A 22,186-nucleotide genomic window follows, 5' to 3' on the forward strand; every position below is an offset into this window, starting at 1 on the left:
TTCAGAAAAAAAAATTATTGTTGCTCATCAGGTTGGAAAAGGTTACACAATCCTCTCTAAAGTGTTTGGACTCCAAAATTCTATAGTCAGATTTAAGACCATTGGTACATTCCCAGCAGTGGTCAACCAACAAAGATCACTCCAAAGGCAAGACATGAAGTAGCCTTTTGAGTAGTCAGAAATTAGGGTAAAAAACAGGGTAAATTGTAAGCAACTAAAGGCTTATTTTACTTTGGCATATGTTAATGTTCATGAGTCTGCCCATGAGTTAGAGTTGCAAGGAGAAAGCAACTACTCTACAAAAAGAACATTGCTGCCCATGAATTTTGCTAAAGATCGTGGACAAGCCAGAGGACTATTGGAAAAATAATTTGTGAAGGAATAAGACAAAAATAAAACTTTTTTTTTTAAATGAGAAGTATTATTTTTCTAGTATTACTATCTACCCTCTTCCAAATATAGGAACTCATAGATGCCCACAATGAACTAGTGTGACTAGGATTTAGGAAGCATGGCCAATTTTGCTGTCATGACTCCCAGCGATGGACTGCAGAGGAATTGGCAGGAATCAAATTCACAACCTGATAATAGAATTTCACTTCTGCTGTGCCACTCTGTGCCACTGTGCCATCGAACCAATGTTTGATAGTGCTTCAACACAGAATTATTCAGAGATTTTTAAAATCGGGTTAAATTACCAGCTTTGCATGTGCAGGATCCATCCACAGGTGAACACTTGGCTCCATTCTTACAGGTGCAAGAAGAGGAGCAATTCACCCCATACATGCCATCTGGACAGCGTATAGAGCAATCTGCACCCTGAAAAAAACATTTTAAGCGCAAAGCAACACAACAATTCATAATGATTCAAGAATTCAAAAATCAGTGGGTGGAAAAGTTAAAGGAAATTACTGCACAAATATCAAACACCATAAAGAAACAGTTCAGAGATAAACAAGTGTTCACCTGAAAGCCTGGAGCACAGAAACACTCTCCTGTCACACTGTGGCAGTCTGCACCATTCTGGCACTGACACACTTGCTGACACTCCTCGCCGTAGAAGCCTGGTGCACACGTCTCATTACAGTAGATACCTGACCAACCAGGTTGGCACATGCACTCACCTGATAGAGGGTGGCAGCTGGAGAGAGGTGCAATATGATTTATGATTGTTTTTTCAAATATGTTCACTAGGTGAATCCAGACTTTATTGAAAATCTAAAACTTACATAAAAAAACTTTAGTAGCATCTAAAATAACAATAATAATAATAATAATAATAATAATAATAATAATAATAATAATAATAATAATAATAATAATAATAATAATAATAGATTATAACAAGGGTTTCATTTAAGCTCTGGTCAATCTGAAGTTTCTTGCCCAAAAACATAACATCAGTGTGTAGTGTGATGGCAGTAACCACACAATTTCTATGATTGGTGACATCAGGAGACACCAGCTACTCCAGTCAACTAACATCAGAGGTTCACTTTTTTATATAGTCTTTTAACTGTAAAATAATTTGACCAGAGCCATTTGGTACATGACCGTTATTTCAACATGTACAATAATATTTGTCTGAGCTTTTATTCCTGAAATTTCCAGTGCTAATAGATTTTCAATAGACTTTGTCCAAGTTAAATTTATTTATGTGCTTCACATTTGTAGAAAACTTGAAAAGCACTGATCTACAGTTTATATGTTACATTAAGTATGTTTAACGTTAATATTGTAGCTCAAACAAATCTATTTCTGTTGGTGGTTATTCAGTTCATGTGTAAACTTAATGGGGAAAACAATTTTAAACCTATAGGTGGGAAGGATTCATTAAACATTTGCCACACTGGTGTCTGAGGTTGTTGTTGTGGTCAGTGATCATGGCCTGTACCTGTTGGTTAGGACAGCTGGTGGCACCTGAAACAGCCGCTCTATTGAGTGAAAGTGAGGCAGCTGTCCCCACAACGCACAACACATGGAGCCACTCAGCTGTGCTAGCCTGTCTCATCCACAGGCCATAAACACAATGGGAAACTGTGTGGGTCTCTAAACACATAAACAGATACACTTTCTCCTGTCTTCACTGTTATTAAAACACTAAACTGACCCCCACGTGTCTACATGTGCTGCTAGCTTTCTCTTTCTGTCACTTTTTCTGACTTTTTTCACTATGCAAAAACACTTTCCTAGACTCACACCATTCTTATACAGAATTATATGGTCTTACCTTTGGGTGTTTGGGACATGGCATGGACACTTCTTGTCACACTTGAGACCGTAGATGCCCTTTGGGCAGATGCGGGTTTCACACATCTCTCCTGTGTAACCTGGCTCGCACAAACAAGCACCGCTAATGTGGTAACACTTGGCTCCATTTTCACAGCGACAAGTCTGGCGGCAGTTCACACCGTACTTGCCAATCGGACATTCGTCCTGGCACCTGCCAAGACACACGCACAAGACACATACCTCTAGGCATCAATCACACAATCGCTGAGCACTGATTGATTGTATGTTAATGTTCCCAGTTGTTGCTAATGCACTTGCTACATAGGTTTGTGAGAGAAAACCACAGCCAATGCCTTCTAGGTGACCTACTGTATGAGCAGAGGGTTGTGTTACACTCAGGTGGAAAAAAAATTTAAAATGAAAAAAGAACTTTTTCTACTTTTTTCTAATACACAGTTTGTATTAAAAACTAGATGGAATATGTCCTAGAAGAAGACAACAAACTAATAATACTATGATGACTGTATCAATCTCAAGGCCTGATTTGAAGCAGGACATCTGGCAGAGTTATATTAGATATGTCAAGAATAATGTGATCAGGAAGATTATTGGTACAACGCGGATACTAACCCTGTTCTGAGTGTCCTTCAGAAGTTGAAAAAAGTTGCAAAGGCTGCTAGACAGAGTAAAAGGTCTTAAGTTTAAATGCCAGCATCACCAAACTGCTACTCTGAACCTCTGATCCTTTCTCAATTTGTAAGTAGATTTAATCTGTCAGCTGTACGACTAAATGGAAATATATGGGGAGAAACAAATGTAACATTTTAGCTCTAAATATCTTACCATTCACTGTTTCACTATTTCTGTTTCACGATTTCTGTAGCTCTGGCGGTTAAGATTTTTGGGAGGTTGATTGGAAGGCAGGGGTTTAAGCCTCATCACTGCAAAGCTGCCACTGTTTGGCCCTTGAGCAAGGCCCTTAACCCTCTATGCTCAGGGGCACTGTATCATGGCTGACCCGTACTATGACCATAACTTCAAAAGATATGATGTGTAAAGAAAAATATATTTTATTGTGCTGTAAAATACATGTGATAAAAATAAAGGCTTCTTCTTTTTTATCAATATCAATAAGACACATTACACTTGACCTGTAATAATAAACTGACAGCATTTATTCAACATTTATTGTCTGTGATAACAAGCACATCACTTACTTTGGTTTGTGTTTGATATCCAGATTTCTTACTAACCCCTTGTTTCAGTTTTAGTTAGATAATAAACCTATTTGAAACAGAGAATGAGTTACTTTATAATTAATGTTGTTCTCTTTATTAGAAGCTCTCCTTGGTTATTTGTCATTTTTGTCATGGGGAAAGAATTTGGTTCACAGAGTATATGTGCTCACGTTCACACAACAGGAAAGCTTACCAGCATTGCTCTAATGCACTCGGGTTTAGGTAAAGAAATTAAAGCAGAAGTGATATTTCTAGTGCTTCAAATTGTTCAAACTGTTCTGTTTGAATTATCTACTGCTGGAAACATGCAAAGCTGACTTGAAAAAATATTACTTGAAAGCTGAAGAAAGGCAACTTTTATGAAAGGAAAATTTCTTTAAAAAAATGATTAAGACTATCTCCGAACAGGCGTCTGTGTGAGAACTGCAGCTCATCAGAACCCGCTTGTTGATAACTCCCTCCTTCGGATGAACATTTCCGCCAAGCAATAAAGACTTAGACACATACGGAGAACCCATCCACCAGCCCACAGATAGAGGACTCACTGTTTTGATAAATGATTGTGTCAAGCTGGAAAAATTCAGACCATGTCATTTGGACATGCTTATCTTCTCCTTTAGCTGTGCAGATGGGCTCTGGCTAAGCTGTTCCCAAAGTTGGCACACTGCTAAATGGATGGACTTGTGTGGGAACACATGGAAGCTGTCCAACCGCACAGTGATTCCAACTGATTTGAGTTCCATGCTGAATATTGCATCTCACAATGGCAGGCATCTCCTATGGAACAACATCCATCATGATGATGACGGAAGGGGAAGTTATATCAACACTCTTTTGGTAACAGTGTTTTGAGAGGGCACAGGTGCAGATCAGAGCACATTCTATCTAAAAGTGAGTAAGTCTGCTTTCCTCTGCTTTATTTTCTCACACACACAAACGTGTCACTCCTGGAAGCTGATTATTTTCCAGCCCATAGGGTGTGGTGGGATGGGGCCTGCGTGTGTTGGTCGGAAGCTTTTGGTGACGTCTGTCTTAGCCAAAGCACTTATTAACTCATAAAAATGCACTTGTAGTGCTATTCCTGTAAGCCACGGTCTACTTAAGTATATAGTTCATGTGCTATGATGCTGGTAATTATGGGCATAGGGCTGTGCTCCCCAGCCCCGGCTTCATTCTTACACCAAGCCTACACGGTGATAATACTCAAAACTATAAAGTGATTTCTGATGACATATAGACTTTACATAATCTTTACTAATTTTACTTCTGTTCTAGTTTTAGTCATCTCATACCTAATTGCAAATAATTGTTTCTTAGTGTCCTTTCAGTGAAGTTGCAATGCAAGGACATATTGGATAAGGTATTTAGGTGTAAGGTGTACAGTAACTATGGTCCACTATGTAAAGAGGTGAGAATTTAGAGCAAAATCTGGTGGCCCTGTTGTGCTTTAAGAGCCATGCTTTGGTGCCAGTCCCAAGCCCAGATAAAATGAGATGGTTGCGTGAGGAAAGGCATGCGATGTAAAACCTGTGCCAAATCAAAAAAAAGATGCAGACCGGATGATTCTCAGTGGCGACCCCTGAACAAGGAGCGGCTAAAAGAACAACAACATTTCCATTTGAAAATGAGTTGAACCAGGATGCCTAAGAGATGTAAAATCTACCGTAATATCAGCATTAAAACGTTTATGTTTAAATTTTAACATTGCCCTCCTTGTTATTTTTCACAAATAAACTGTTATAACTATATAAACTGTTGTCAGCTGTGTGTTCTTATTGCAAGCCTTGCCCAAGGGTATTTAATGAACAATTTAATACATGCTTGTTTCTATACCCTGGAAATTATTAAAGGGATTTTTAAAAACACTATAATTATTCTCATTTTATTACAGATTACAGTGCTATATTACAATGATATAATATTGTTATTGGATTTTGGATATTATTGTATATAACTAAAAATGTAAGATATTGATAATATCCTTAGCACATGCCTTATTCATTCATCACTCCATGTTGCACATACAGTACATGCCTCTATGCTTCTCATTTTCATCCTCAGCAGTATTTTCCCTGTATTTTAACTTTGCTTCATTCGTCACACAGACCATGACTGAAAACATTTCTGGCACTATGGCCCAGTTTACTTGACTTTTCTATACTACACTATCAGCAATTAATTCATCTCACAAAGATTGTGGCTACACTGCTGTTTTCTTTGTCCCAGGATCATTTTTGGCAGAAAGCACTGGGTGAAAAGCCTGCTTTAGATTAAACAGTACTTTGTAAATCTGTCCACACCTCTTCTCGGTGTCTCACGGTGATGTGATTCTGGCTCTAGTGATACAAATAACAGAATTGTGGCTAAAGCCCACACAGGACAACGGTGGTGTTTTCCCCATGCTTATTTTGGATGTATTTTAGTATCCTAAGAGCTTTAGGGTTTTGATTATCCTAGGTACAGCACAATCTGCAAGCAATTAGACAGTAACAAGTTTTATTTGGTTTATGCACACCAGATTTGGATGCCATGAAAAAAAGAAAGAATTCAGATAGCTAGCTTTGATCTAAAGGCATTCAGATCTATAATCTGAGAAACCACTATCACCAAGTTCATTACAATGAGCAGCAAAGTCCTCTGCTATAGGCACTGCTTTCTACCTGCAGCCTTCAGACCTGTGAACTATCGTGATGGAAGCTGTTCCAATCCACATGGTTTGCATGAAAGTGATCTAAATCATTTGCAGTGTTACTACTTGATGATCCAGAGCTAGTACACAGGGTGCTTATTTTCAGTGCCAATTAAGAACAGATGACTTCACGACTTAATTATCATACGACCTTGCTGCAAGTGGTAATTATTGATCCTGCATTCATACAAACCTAATAGCACAGAGTATCTGACCTAGTAATTCATTCACCAAGATACCATTTACCCCACTGATCAATCAACAATGCCAGATTACTCACATGACCACATTAACACTGTCATGGAAAAATTAAGCCTGTAGGGAGAACTCTCAAACATTAAAAATTAGAAAAATGTGTTTTTCTATTTTTTAAATGTACTAATTAAATACTATTATGTTCTAGTTTTTCAAATAACTTAAGTTTATTCCGTTATCAATGTTTCAATGTCATGAACTGCTTCTTTCAAATGGGGTTGTGTTTATGATGTTTTTAAGATAGCTTGCACTTATTCACCACATTTCAAATAGAACCAAGTTATAACACAATGTTAAGTTTTAAACAATGATTTAACAATTTAATACATTTCACACTGATTTTGGACTTTTTCTAGTAATTTACCATGACAGACATAGAAAATGTTGATACTTTTGGCAGTGCTATATAATTTTTAGTGTCATTCTCTAATATATACGCATATAAATTCATAAGACATTCTAGTTAGATGAACAAAATTCTGTTAATTGTTCCTAGACTTTTATGGTGACCTTTAACAACTTGAATGGTTTGTTTATTAAGTATTCACCTTCCCAGGTCAAAAGCACAATCATGTGCATTGTAACAGACAAAATGTCATGATCTTTGCCTTTTTGTTATGGCTATAATTTTGTTGTTAGTCTATGACCCTCTCTAGTCTCTGTTTTGTTTATCTTTTTGTTTTCACCTTTGTCTAGTTTCCTTTCATTTGTTTGGGTATATTTTGGGTATATTTACTCTTCTATATCTGTGTAGTAAGCCTTAGGCTTGCCATTAAAATGCGAACAACATATTCCAATCAAGCAGGTCGGTTCATCAGCCAGTCAGGACATGGTACGTTTACACTTGTCAACATCATGTTGCCTCTGTATCGGGAGGCTTCAAATATTATAAAGGTGGATATCTAGTGCAATGGAAACAGTAAAAAGAAACCTATAGGTCCGGGATCATTCAGGACGGAGGAGGGAGAATAATGATAATTTCAGGCAGTATTTTGTGTGATGTCGACCTGTGAATGCAGACATGTTTACTTTATATATACATGTTTACTTATAAACACGCGTTTACATTATAATGAAATCCGATCACACTGCATGCTCAACTACCTCTGAACTAGGACACGTTGTTCAGATAAAATTCCGATCTCAAACACCCTTACACTTGTCTTTTCAATGCGTATGTGGACAACATCCAGATACAGGTCACATTTCAGTGCTAAGTATAAACACAGCCTTAATCTCTGGGCTTTTTTCTAGTTCTGTCTATCTTCTTGTTTTGTTTGTTTGCCTACAGTTTCGACTCTTTCTATTAATAGAATAGAATAGAATAACAGGACTCTGTCCTGTTAATAGAATACAGGTTCCACTGTCTGGCTGTGATCTGATTCATACAATTGACCTTTTTTGCTAATACACTTTAAGCAGAATAAACACAAACTTTCAAGAAACAACTAAGCTTGTGTCTCACCTTTCTCCAGTGTAGCCTGGACTGCAAAAACACTCCCCTGTGGAGGAAGAGCAGGTTCCTCCATTGTGACACTGGCACTCCTGAGTGCAGTTCCTACCAAAGCGACCCTCGGGACAGGGCTGTCCACACACAGTTCCCTGGACACAGACACCAAATACATTGCCCTGTGCAATTTATCCTCAGCAGTCAAAATAAAAGCAACTGTAAGGATTCATGGACTGAACTTTACTGATATAACTAATACATCATATCTGCAAGAACATCTCTCAGCTTAACAACACAACAAAATGCTGGGTGCACCTAAATCACACAAAAATAACAATATTTATACAACAGGATTGCTGAATAATTGATTCTGATTGGTCAAAAATTGTTGATTCATTTTCTATAACAGCACAGCTTGAAAATCTTTCCGGCTTTAATTCAAATCAGAGGTTTATATTAGTTAGCTTTGTTGTTACAATGTTATTTCTATATAACAGCTAAATCACATGGACACATATAAAGTGTCAGCAGTTTTTAATACTCGGTCTGAATAAATCATGCATCAATCAATGCATCACACCACACAGTCACTGAAATTTTCCTATAATTGAATAACTCCAGGTGTTTTATAACTTTATTATTCTTTATGATCAACATAGAAAATAAATGTCCAATTAAATGTGTATAATATATGTCATTACCATCCAGCCAGAAGGACAGGAACATTCTCCAGTTACATGGTGACACACTCCACCGTTCTGACATGGACAACGTTCCTCACATTGCTGGCCGTGCTTGCCTGGAGGACACAGATCCTCACAACTGCACCGAAACAACAAAAAAAAGATGTTCTGTTCATGCAAGTGTGTATTACTTGTATTTTATATGCATTTCTGTGAGCCTGCATATGTGTGACTTACAATGCTCCAGTATACCCAGGGCTGCATGTGCACTCCCCTGTGACGTGGTGGCAGGTGGCATTGTTTTGGCATTGGCATTTCTGCTGGCAGTTGTTACCATAGGTACCTGGCTCGCAGCGCTCCTCACACCGCCATCCACGGTAGCCAGTTGTGCAAATGCAAGCTCCTGTGATGGGGTTGCACAGTGCTCCATTTTTACATTGACAGCGGTTACTGCAGTGAGGACCCCAGTGACTGCTGTCACATGCTGCAGGGAGAGGAAACACCAGAGATCCAGAGATCAGTTTTTCAGTGTTTTTGTGATACTAATTAACACTTAATGGGTACATTTAAAGCCATTGGTAATAATCTAGCTAAATATCTGTGTAAAATGATACTTTCAATGTTTAACGATACAGATAAAACATCTCAACATATTCATTTTCATTAAAATTACAGCTATTGATAAAAATAACAGTACTGATACCCAAGACATACCCACATGTCAACCTGATACTCCAAATAGTGACTAAAATCGCTAGTAATAGTTAACTGACTGAGCTAGTCCCCACACAACGTACACTTCCATCCATCCATCCATTTTCTGTACCACTCATCATACACAGGGTCACAGGAAACCTGTATATGTGTCTGCCAGACTAATAAAGCTCATAATAACAGGTTGTTCTCTCCATAATAACCACATCAGATTCAGCACTGAGTCTTAATTAAATCTACACTTAAATCAGAGGACACAAAATGGGCATGAAGAAGCAAACCCGGGAATTAACGCTTTCACATATAGTCAAGGATAAAAACTAAGCAATGATGTCACTAGCCATCATGAGGTTAAATAACCCAGAAACACAGCCTTTTTCTGTCCAGTTCTGACAGTTGCTGTTTTTGCAGCCATGCCCTGATCCTCAGGCTCATTTTATGGGCAGAGTAAAAGTGATGCTGAGGTAAGATAGCAGCTGGGATCTTAACAGAGCAGTAAACCAAAGCTTTCTAAATGATTCAAAGGAAAATACTTATTTCGAAATGATATATAAAACATTATGAACTATAAGACATTAGATGTGATGATTATCAAATATATCTAGTGAATGCTATTTGTTTTTTAGGCCTTGTAGCAGAGAGCAAAATTTCTTTTCAAAATTATTTCTAGAAATATTATTTATACCAACACAATTGATGTAACAACAAATAAAAAATCAGCTGAACTGCAATGAGTAAGCCAGAGGTGAGTAAAAACTTTGTATGTTCAGTGTGAGCAGATTGTAAAGCAGTCCTTACAGTCTACATTATCCCGATGAGATTATCCACTGAAGGTATATGAGAAATAAAGATCTTTAGAATATATACAGTATATTGAACCATACACAGCAGCAGTAATGGAGTAAGTGCAAGAACATCCATGTAGAGAATATACTACCATCATTTAATAATCCACCCCAGCAAGACTAATGTAAAGCCCAACTAATCACCAAACTGGCATCCAGCATAAAACATGTATTTTATTCACATTTTAGTCTAACCTTTTAAGGCCCATCTGTTAAGAATGAAACGCCACCCAAGACCACAGCTGATGTGATCAGTCCAGCTTCCAGTCTGCAGTAGAGGCCGGTAGACCCCAGACCACACATTTACCCTAGAACCGCTTTAATCTGCCTAAAGAGATTTTTTTTTCAGTAAAGCCTGGAAACTGGTACAAATGGATTAAGAGAGTTTAGTGAGCATGTAACTGTCATTAAAGTTTTGTGGTTTCAGGTTAAAGGCTGTGTGTTTTAGCTATTGGGTTCACTGTGGAGTTAATAAACACTTCTAAAGATAGAAAGCCTGCCACCTTTGGTTTCTCTTGATGCCTCCTGACTAGACATGGCAAGAGAATTCATCTCCATCTTCAAAAAGCCATTATTGATTGATCACACACTAACTAAAGCACTGTAGATGATTAGAAATGATTCTTCTGTACAAAACAAGCAGTGAAAGCTTTCATAAATTAGACAAATCCCAGGACACAACTGTTCCTGTTACTGTAACATGATACAACAATAATATATTGCCAATTTTGTTGAGCCACTTTTTCCTTCTCTAGTTATGAAAAGACATTAAACCACTGACATGGGTGTAGCTCTTCTCAATCTTTGAAATCTGCTAGCACTTAAAAAAGTGATTTATTTATTTATTTATTTATTTATTTATTTATTTATTTCTCACCATTTATTATACCACAGTTCAACATAAATAGCCTATTTCAGTGTAACAGACATTATGGTTTTTTGGGACTCAGTTATCATTCAATCCTTTAATTAACAGAATAAATAGAATCTTTAACCAAATTGATTTATTTCCATCTTAGAGACATGAAATTAGCCAATATAAATGCTGACTAATTATTCTCACACGTAAGTGAGCAAACAGAAACCACATTCATTATATGGTTTTTCAGACAGTCCAGTTATCCTTCCATCTATTTTCTGTACCACTTACCTTACACAGGGTCGTGGGGAACGCCTGTCTAAAAGGACTTGGGGTACAAGGACACCCTGGATGAGATACCAACCCATTGCAGGGCACAATCGTAAGCAATACACACACACATCAATTTAGAGATGCCAATCAGACTACAACATATGTCTTTGAACTGCAGGAAAAACCGACATACCCAGAGTAAAACCCAGAGGCACTGAAGACAGGAGGCACAAATCAAACTCTGTTACTGTACCTGCACATCCAGTGCATCAATATAGAAAACCTTGGAATCTATTTATTCTTTATCCACCTAGGTCACAAACCAGGGGCCATAGTCATGGGTTTACCAGACATGGTGTCACAAACCGATCAGTTTAAATGATTTCAAAACACCTCCTGTCACTTCTCACAGTTGTTGCTTTTGCTGCAATGATCCCCAGTCTTGTTTATGGGCACATTAAATTTGAGAAAAGCTAGCAGCTGTTGAGTCCTGAGCTTTTTACAGCACAAAGCTAAACTGAGCAATAAACTTAGGCTGTTTTAACAGTTCAATGGAAAATACTTTAGCAGCTGAGTACATTTAAACATTTTAGTGAGCTCAAAAATGTTAAATCTAAGTAGAAATGAACAAGATGTTGATACGGTCAGTTTCTACAAAGCTTGAGACAGAAAATACATCAATTATACTTCTTTAGACAGCACTTTAAAATCTTTCAGTGAAGTGCCTTCACATCACAAGAAATGGTCCTTAAGGCCAGTCAAAAATGTTTATTTTACTGCTAGATTTAGGTTACTGTAGGTTTGTGTCAAAGAGTTTCAAGCTAAATAATCAGGTTTTCCTAAGGACTATTAGTGACCAGAGTCATCTTACACATTCACTGAAATACACTGCTGTGAATCGCTAGATTTATAAAAAATGCCTCTTCTGTCTTCTAGAAATTCTTTGCAGTGTTCCGTGTCCCATTAGGCTGCACTGTGCATAGCGTGCATCAGTGCTTTCTGGCCCTGGTTAAAAGTCCGCCCAACTTCCGCAGGGTATAAAAAAAACACTAAAGTCTGTACGCACAAAACCTTTCTTTTCAGAAAGCTATGTGTGTAAGACCTGACCTAGTTTAAACACAGTGGACCTGGAGGCCTCTCCATGCTTTAGCCTGCACACTAACGGCCCCCTATTGTCCCACTCAATAAGAGACTCAGTGCCCCAGAGAGGAAATGAGTGTGAGGACCACAGATACAAATGTATTGGTGCCCAGTGTTGAGTACTGTGCCTGTATTTGCACTGTTAATTTACACAAATTAATTACTGATGCAAATTAATACAAACAGAACAAATAGAGCTGCTAATAATTAAGAGTTTGTTTCACTACGTTCACTGGATGTAATTTAAAAAATCTCTACTGGTAAATGGTGCCACGTTTTTCATTGTTTTATCATTTTTGCAAGAAATAAGGAAACTGTGGTGTTCGTGAATTTATAATATGCAATATAAATAATATCCCTGGTTGCTCAATCTTAACCTTTATTAGAGTTTGCTTTTGTGGCCACAGACTTTTTAAATTAGCACAAAAAACTATTTTAAGCTAATCTTTACCTTGTTCTTTCTACCAGCATCTAGGTTCAGAATTTATCCCAATATGGTGCAAACTCTTCAGCCCTGGCAACCCAGCTTGCAGTGAACAACTGAATTTCATTATGAAACATTATGCAAGTGATCATTCCAAAAATCCACACTACATACAGTAGGACATTAGAAAATACATAGATAATAGCTGTAGTTAATATAGTCAAAACATATTTGCAATAGACATTGAAAAAGTTGCACTATTTTTAGTTGCAGGATCTTACTTTATTGTATGTTTCTCTAGGTCTCCAGAGTTCAAACGTGATTCAATATCCAGTCTCAGCTGTTTTTAGTTGGAAACAAAGGCATCTTGATTTTTTTCAGACCTGTCAGCAGGATTACAAATGACCTTGGTGATATACCACAAATCACACATGGTATTTTGAGATTTGTTTGGGTTGTGTTGCCACAGTTAAAATGCACTACATAAGAGGTCAGCAGGGTGCTTCTAACAGGGCCAGCACTTCTAATTTATCCTGTGGTGTATGTATATGGGGTGCCTACTCATCTGTTTCTCATCATGTACCACACCGGTGCCTTCTGCATTTATGAAGATTTCCACAGAGAGTCAGAACTTCAGACAATTAGACATTAAATAAAAAAAGACACAGCAGCTGACCAATGACTTATTAAGACTGCATTTTCTTCAGGAGCTGATCAAATTATGTAACGCAATGGAAAAATAAACATAGGTTTTTAATGTAGTTCTTTAAAAACGTTTTGCCGGTTTAGAGAGGACAATGTCCAAGCTACAATCTGGCTTCACTTGATTAATGTACAATGAAGCATGAAGGAGAATGACGCTTATGGAAAAGGGTCAGTTACTGCAGAAAAAAACAGTGGATGTAATTGATGCGGCCAGTTGTCGAGGGAGCAGTTGGGCTTTGTCTGTGTTGAAATCTCACACCCCAATACACACAAACACACACACAAACACACACACACACACACACACACACACACACACACACACACACACACACACACACACACACACACACACACACACACACACACAAGCCTTCTTGTCTGCGGATCCAAAAAGACCCCCAACTTTAATAAAGATGCAGAAACAGCAAGCAAAAAATTAATAGGCAGCAAATGGCTAACCTGGTATGAAGAGTCTAAGGTTTATACTTAGCCTCTGTTTGACCTACAGCAGTCATACTTGTAGAGAGAGTACCTAATGTGTTACATGCAGCTTGTCATATTTCTGAGAATCCAAAAACGCAACACATTCTCTGTCCTAAATACACAATACTCTATTCTGATTTAGAAATCTAAAAGTTAAAGCTTTATGTCTGACTGCTGCAAAGCTCTGACAGCAGGAATCCTTCTGTAAATATCAACAATTACAAGGATTAATTCATTCATCTGTGCAAGATATTACTACAGAAATGATAATGTAATAAATCATGTACATTAATATAATCGTGTGATTTGCTTTGCAGTTCAGTGACTGTCAGAACTGCTGTTATATAAAATTAATTAACACCTTCTGACTAATAAGAATGAAGAATTCATCACAACAGTTCTGTGGTATAATGGACTCAGTGCTGTAATGCTTTTACAACAATATACATGAACTGACAAATTAAATATTTACATGGTTTAAGCCAAAAATCATTTTATATAGTTAAATGGGCACAAATCTTGCATGATGCACATGCAGTATGTAGTTTTGGCACAATGACACTGGAAATTTTCTGAAGAAGAAACCAGGCTGACACTGTTGGCATTTCTGGGATTTTTCCACAGTGTTTTTCAGTGTTTTCAGCAGCATAGTGGTAGGATTCATATTTCTCAATGGTTACACCCATGTCAGGTTTAAATATGTATAGAGATACACAGTTTTCTGAAGCACAAAGCAGATACAGATAAATGTTGCCCTACAATGCAAACTTTTTCTTATCAGATTGTCTTCTGAAAATCTATCTCATGCAGCATAACATCACATCTTGACCAACCTTTATGGAAATGTTTCATAAAAAGATTGAACATTTATGTGTAGTTTCAGACCTTTCAAGAACTTCGCAGTGTTTTTTATTGCTAGTGGTGAGATTTAAAAAGTGTTGTAAGCTGTAACACAAACCTCAACAACAGCTGCCCTGAGCATTAATGTAAATCCACTTCTTTAACATGAACGCTGCCTTTTCAGCGTGAAACTGTAGAAGTGTGTCACGTCTGAGGAACCCGCAATCAATGCATCATTAAAGCAGAAAACAATATGAGCAGGATTTGCTAAACCTGAGAATGGTGCATTAATCAAAAGCATCACTTGACGAAGGTGAAAAACGTCAGTAACCATATGGTGGTGTGCCTTGGTCTGTTGTCATGAGACGCCTCAGTGCGGTTTATTAAAAGCACTGAGCCCTGAGGTGATTTCCTGCATTTCCTCTTTGGTTATTCTCTACTTCTCCCTCAGCCTTTTGTGTGTGTAAAGAAGTCAATTTCTGCCTTGCTTCTTGAACCCAGTAAAATGCAGCAATACATTGTTATGGTCCTGTGACCTGTAAAGTGAGAGGCCCTCACACTGTAAGCATCTGAGCATCTTTGAGGAAATGAATAGCATATTAGTGTCTGCTTCAAGAGACCTCCTTCGGAGAAGGGATCAGATGAAGCCATGGAGGAGACTTGCCTTGAGCTACTGCTGTTCAGATAGATCCAAAAATACAATAGGGTTTTTCAGACAATAGTAAGTCATGTAATGTAATGTTGTATTGAAAAGGCTAGCCAATTACAAAACAACAGAAACCGTCCGTACAATTAGCTTCACAGTGCTCACTCAATTAGTGTTACTCTCGTCACGCTCTGTTATCATGGACAGAAAGAAGGCAAACAATACAGCAAAATGTTCCTTTAATTAGCCATATATATATATATATATATATATATATATATATATATATATATATATATATATATATATATATATATACCACTGGATTGCCAACCATATTAGACGAGTTTGACCTGAGTAGCATTAGTACTTTTTAACCAGATGAATTTATCAGGTTTCAGGAATCAGGACTAATCTGTGATTTTAAGATATGGAGCTATATATGGTCATCAATAATTTAAAAAAACTTAGTATCTGAATAACCTACTAATTTCATAAAAACCTCCTAAAAGTCAGGTGTCTTAATGTAGCCAAAGAGAACGAGACTAATCCTCTTAATCCATTTTGATTTAAAGAGACAACACTTGGCAATTAAAGGTTAAGCTCATATTCAATCTAGATCATAACATGTAACAACAAAGTTCCAGGGAGATTTGGTATTATTCAAATACAGGTATATGTCATGCCTTACAGAGCCCTGCTAATGCTGCCATCTGCTAGTCTGGTTCCGGATTAGCATGGCCATGGTGGGTGAGTAGCAGGATTTATGCTACTTTAAGCTTTTTTTCCTTACAGGGTATGTACAACCTTCTAAAGTGAATACTATGTGCCGCTCTTTTGATTCATAACGCCATCATAAGCTACAATATATTGCAGTGTATCAAAATAACAGATCCTTTCATGTGTACCTGGATCCTCTTACCTCCACCTTTCCCAACCTTGAATCCCAACCGATTGCTAACTAGAAAAGCTTGTTCAATTCCTGAGGGATGCAGAGACTGCAGACATAACAATGACCTTTTTATTAAGACCCTGAAACACAAGACGAGCTCTGACTGCAGCTACTGAGGAGCTCATCTAATTCATCTGAGCCGCCATCAACCCACTACAGTCAACACACCTGGCCATAAGGGCAGAGGGATTGACAGGGAGTATATAAACTAATAAAGATCAAGAAAGGAAAGAGTTGGGGATCAAATGGACATTGGCTAATACCTTTAGGGTAAAAATTATTTTAAAGATCCGTCATGCTCAGTACTCAGAGATTAGTTTTTTCCTAATCTCTTTTTTATAGTTAGGGTTAGGGGTTAGGTGGGTAAAGTGATATAAATATCATATTTGCTTAAGTGGCCTTGACTTTAATAGTATGGATGGATAGATCTACAATTCTGGTTCAAATTTCATGCATCAGATTTTTTTTTCAAGCTGCCCTTATACTTGAGATAATCAGTCATTCCAAACGTCTTATGAATGTCAGTGGATTCAACACAAAATGCTAACATTTTGGAAGAAAAATAGTGAATTAATGTGTATAAGTGTATGTATCAAGCACATACATACACTTATAAGACATATTGATATACACATTGATATATAAGATAGGTAGATTGATAGTGTAGACTTCTGGTGGCTTTAGTTATATACAGTACAGTGCTAACAGTTTCATTGTGGAACCAGCAATTACATTACACTATTTGATTGGATAAGTGGTATTCCAAAAGTGCTAAATTTTAGTATAGCTTCACTGGGATGTTTCACTGTTTGTATTAGTCTGTTCACCACATTAATTCCAATTCAAGCCATTGTTCATTGGGCTGAAACAGCTGCAATCTAGCTATGATATTATCAGCAGAAATGGCAACCGATACATTTTTCAAAAATATACTGTTTGATTTAAAAATATGAAAGCTCATCAGATGAAGTACTGGAAGTATTGCTGACTTGACCAGAGCCATTCAGTCTAAACATAAATCTATGGCCAAAATCTTGAGCCTCATGTCCTCATCAGCTGCTTGGAGATCAGTTCATCAAATCAATCATCACTTCTGATTGGGTATTTTTCTGTACATGTTTCCACATAGAAAGCTATATTCTGGCACCAGGACTTTCAGGATGCCACTGTTTTCATATTGAAGTTGACAACCAGACACAGACTATGCAATATGTCGAATAAAAAAGTATGAGCTCAGAGATAGTTACCGCCATGAATTTCCCAAACAAAGAAAATAGAATAAAGTCCAAGAAGTTAATAATGAAATGATTAAGAGAAGAATAAAGTAAAGATTCAACAAAACAATAATCCAAAACATGAAACAAAATCAACGGTGTTAAAAGTTAAAAGTGCCACAATCCTGACTGTGATCTGAAGATGGTGGTGTAAATGTGAGAAACAGATGCTTAAAGAAGGCAATAAAATTTGGTATAAATTAAATATCATTGTTTGTAACCATGGATTAATATGTTAAAAAAATGGTTTGAAGCTTTATCCTGGCACAATAGTCAAACCCTTTGGCGTCACTCTGGGTGCCTTCCTTTGTGTGTTGATGTTTTGGAACGTTTGACACAGCAGCCCAGTGTGTGTGTGTGTGTGTGTGTGTGTGTGTGTGTGTGTGTGTGTGTGTGTGTGTGGGTGTGTTATGAGACAGACAGCTCCAGCTGGAGGACTTACCACTGGAGCAATCGGCTCCTCCCCAGCCGGGTTCACACTGACAGGTGCTGGGGGCCACGCAGCGGCCGTGCACGCATTTCTCAGCACAGTGCGCTTAGGGAAGAAGGGATCAGCGTGGGAGGAAGAGGGAGAAAGAGAAAACAAGGGAAACTTGGGTCAGATTTCATTCCTTCAAATGGACATAGCCAAAGTGAAGATAAGCCAATGGGAAAAACAAACACGAGGAAAAAAAGACGCATGCTGACCTGCTAAACAGCGTGATTATTGCTCAGACAAAGCACACACAGGATAGAGAATCAAAACAAAACCACAGTGATTCAGCCTTTAGAAATTATTAAAGGATCGAGTCTGTGTTCCTGGCAGAGGGGAAGCTTTTGATGTGTTGTTAGATCTAATAACATTGACGGTAATACAGTGATACCAACTGAAAAGATTACTAAAGTGTAGTGCAGTGGAAAGAGGACAGATCTACACTGAGAACAGAACCAAATCCATTACGCCATGCAGCTTTACAGCAGAATATAATGGCAGAATTTCCATGATCTCGAATGAGCTCTGTGCTTAAAGCTGACACATCCAGGCTGTGTTATGGATCCGGGACTACAGAAATAAATAAATGTGAAAATAATGAGTTACAGTAATCACGGCCTAGCGCGAGCGGTGAGTCACAGTGTGTGACATGTTCAGGCCACACCAAATGAAATGTCATTCACTTACCATATTGAAAGTGACATATACTATATGGACACCTGACCTTCACACCCATGTGTGAGCCTTTCCCAAACTGCTGCCTCATAAATGCAAGCACCAAATTGTACAGAATCTCTTTGTTTGCTGCAGCATAAAGAATTCCCTTTATTCCGTTTCCCTTCAGAACATGTTCCAGCATGACAATGGCTTTCAGAGCAGCAAAGTGGTGACTAAATCTTGAATGGGATGTTTAACAGACACAAATGGGTGTGCTGATCAAGGGTCCACAAGTATTTTTTTTTGCAATACAGTGTAAAAAAGTAAAACAGATGCCATTATAACACATGGAAAAAAATATAAGAAAATTATTTAACTACATCATTTCATAATTGTAACATCATTTGTACTGACTTAATCATGGATCGATAAATTATGGTATCACATTTCTGGACCCTACATTATATCTAAAAACATCATAAACAAAATCCTCAAATAATTTTATTCTCCTGAATATCTTCACCTTAAAAAACCTAAAATCTACAGTTTATTCCACTGACTGATCTCTTCATTATATATTAAGTGACTTCATACAATATTATTTATTACGTTGTTAAAAAAAGAACTATTTCCTACTGGACATAAGAGAGCATTTGTCAAGGTCATGACAAACCTCCACATTATTATGGACATGTTTTAAATATAAAAGCTTCTTTTAGAGCGCAAATAAAGCCCCTCTGGGCAATTAGATGACATTTTCACATCTACGGTAATATGAAAGCTGATTCATCATATGAGTTATCAGCCTATTCAGTCCGACAAACAAGTGCTCTTTAACCTCCGAAGTTACGCTCGCTGCCCTCACTGTACTCTCCACACCAGGTCATTTAAGGTGACATGAATGTGTTCTTCTGTCAGGCTAAATCAGTAAAATGATAGGACAATAAAAAGGACTTTTCATTTACAATAATGAAAGAAAATGTAGTTAAAGAGTGATGTTCCTATAGCATTTCCTTTCATAACATTTTTTTTTCCAATTTTGGTCTTATTACAGACTTGTTCTGATTAATATTACATTCAAGTGGAACGTTTATTTTAATGCAACCAGAACAAATGAATAATCACTGAATACACTGACATGTTACTTGTAATTAAAGTCTACAGTGTCCTATTCAATCAACAACAATCGACAGGACCAAAAGTTTTCTGTCTCTGCTCTTAAAAGATTAACTTAATTTTTAAAGCAAGTAGTTTTGTGGGGTTTATTTCTGGGATAATTCCATGGATCATTTTCTTTTGAAAAGTGCACACAGTTCAATATATTTCCCTGTTCAGGTTTTGAGCTATTTTAAGTTTTTTGAGTGTTTCCTTTATTTCTTACATGCCTGTAAGGTATGAGTCAGATCAGGCACATTGAGGAAATGGAAAATGGAGACTGGATATGAAATGTTGTTAAAAGTATTCATTGGGGTGGATGCTGATGCCATCAGTTTTTATGTGTTCACTCAAGCCTGGTCTTCCAAACTGCTCATGGCAGCTTCATCCTCAAAACCTGCAGTTCTGCGTAGAATATGTGCTGAGAAATCCACTAATTAAAACCTTTCATAGAAAATTCCAGCATATTTTTTGTTATGTGTTGTCTGGGAGATAAATCCACTAGAGACACATGGTACTTGTTTCGACATTCAGAGACTGAATATTACTTACGAACACACATCTCCTTGCTCTCATAGAAACCAGGGCAGCACTGAGACTTGCGGCGGTACATGGTCTTGTTTCCTCTCCGATATGCCGTCTTGTAGCTCACCCTGAATCCACCAATTTAGATATAAGATTAGTATAATAATAAAGAATAAAAGTCTTCACCAAATCGAAAGTTTCATTTTAAATTAAATTAAATGTTTTTTTTTTGTTAACATTTAGTTGGAGTGATATTTTTAATTTCGCATCATTCAATAAAATTAAATATTGTGATCGCATATTGAATGTCATGAAAATGCTTATACAAATACCAGTATGCCATATTTGTTTTAAACTTGAGTGCTACCGAATTCTTTAATCTGATTGGTCTTGAGCAGCAGAGCCCACCTCACTGCTGATTATTTACCTATAACATGATGCCTTGTTCAGATGAAATCCTTACATATCATCCATTTCTAATTCCTTAAATCAGGATTATTACAGAAATCTGTAGTTTGTTTAACATAGATACAAAATGCATAACACTGTGCTTTCTTACCTGTGGCGTGTGCACTTGAACCATGTGAGGATGTCAGTGCAGCTGGTGTAATACACCTGATCATACGGGTGTGCGTACGACTCCTGCACGGTGACAGAGTAACTGTAAAAAAGATCAACATGATACACAAAGCGCACATTACTATGGATACTTCTGTGAGTGGTTCATAAAGGTTGTGTGTGGTCCTCTGCAGCACAAGTGGTGAGTATGTTAATAGGCCATAATGAAGGTATCAGTGTAACGTCTCAGCTTTCACAAACTTCTCGCTGTACATGGGTGGTCCCCAATTAAAATCAGTTATATTAATATGATTCTGTAGTGAAAAATACTCTGCTGTCACAAGACAGATCTTTAAAATTTCTGTGCAATTTAAATGTTGAGAAGTAATATATAAAGAATGCAATTTACTGTATATCGGTTTCATAAAAATGCATCACTGTAGAGAAATTGAAAAGTTCCTAATTGTTCACATCATTAAGAAAAATCAGAGGTAAAAAAAAAATACATAAACAGTTACAAATATTGCCTGATGCCTTACAGTCAAATTCAATAATTATTTGGAAAACAAATATTTTTGGTGAAGTTTGGTTAATGATTTGGTTTATGAACTTTTCCATTTAAACTAATTCGATTCTTATCATTCAACCAATTCTCAATCGGTTTCCTAGTCTTTAAAATGTCAAGTCTGATCCTTTTTGCTTAGCACATTAGTGTACATTCTCTATGATTCCGGTCTCCTGCTTGGGATTCTGACTCATTTTTGCCTACTGACACTGTCTATGTGACTTATGATTTGGATGGTGGACATTGGGTTTGTTTCTCAATAGAACACATTGCAGCTGTAATTCCATGACTCGTCATTTTGCACAAGAACAAACCCCCGCATCATGGCAGCCTTTTGTCTCTGAAGCAACAGCGCTGTTTACATGTAGACTTGCACATTTTGTCATCGATACGGACCAAATGAAGTCCAATGGGCAACCAAATAAAGAATCCTTGGATGAAACAGTGGCATGGCAGTTAGCACATTTGCCTCACACTTCCAGGGCTGGGGGTTTGATTCCAATCTCTGCCATGTGTGTAGATTTTCTGCTGGATTCCTCTTGGTACTCT

General features: G+C 37.4%; 1 protein-coding gene across 2 annotated transcripts in view; it reads right to left on the reverse strand.

Moving 5' to 3' along the window:
- Nucleotides 1–22,186, reverse strand: part of megf10 (multiple EGF-like-domains 10) — a 50,546-nt gene that overhangs the window by 16,521 nt on the left and 11,839 nt on the right. For both annotated transcript variants that reach the window (XM_027173637.2, XM_047804822.1), the window contains exons 3-11: nt 21,074–21,175; nt 20,542–20,642; nt 18,148–18,240; nt 8,785–9,031; nt 8,566–8,686; nt 7,880–8,016; nt 2,231–2,443; nt 967–1,141; nt 699–819 (exon numbers count right to left, since the gene is read on the reverse strand). In XM_027173637.2, coding sequence (XP_027029438.1) covers nt 699–819; nt 967–1,141; nt 2,231–2,443; nt 7,880–8,016; nt 8,566–8,686; nt 8,785–9,031; nt 18,148–18,240; nt 20,542–20,642; nt 21,074–21,175 — 1,310 coding nt within the window. The remainder of the gene's footprint in view (nt 1–698; nt 820–966; nt 1,142–2,230; nt 2,444–7,879; nt 8,017–8,565; nt 8,687–8,784; nt 9,032–18,147; nt 18,241–20,541; nt 20,643–21,073; nt 21,176–22,186) is intronic.

Source organism: Tachysurus fulvidraco, chromosome 20, assembly GCF_022655615.1.
Source record: "Tachysurus fulvidraco isolate hzauxx_2018 chromosome 20, HZAU_PFXX_2.0, whole genome shotgun sequence".
Lineage (NCBI taxonomy): Eukaryota > Metazoa > Chordata > Actinopteri > Siluriformes > Bagridae > Tachysurus > Tachysurus fulvidraco.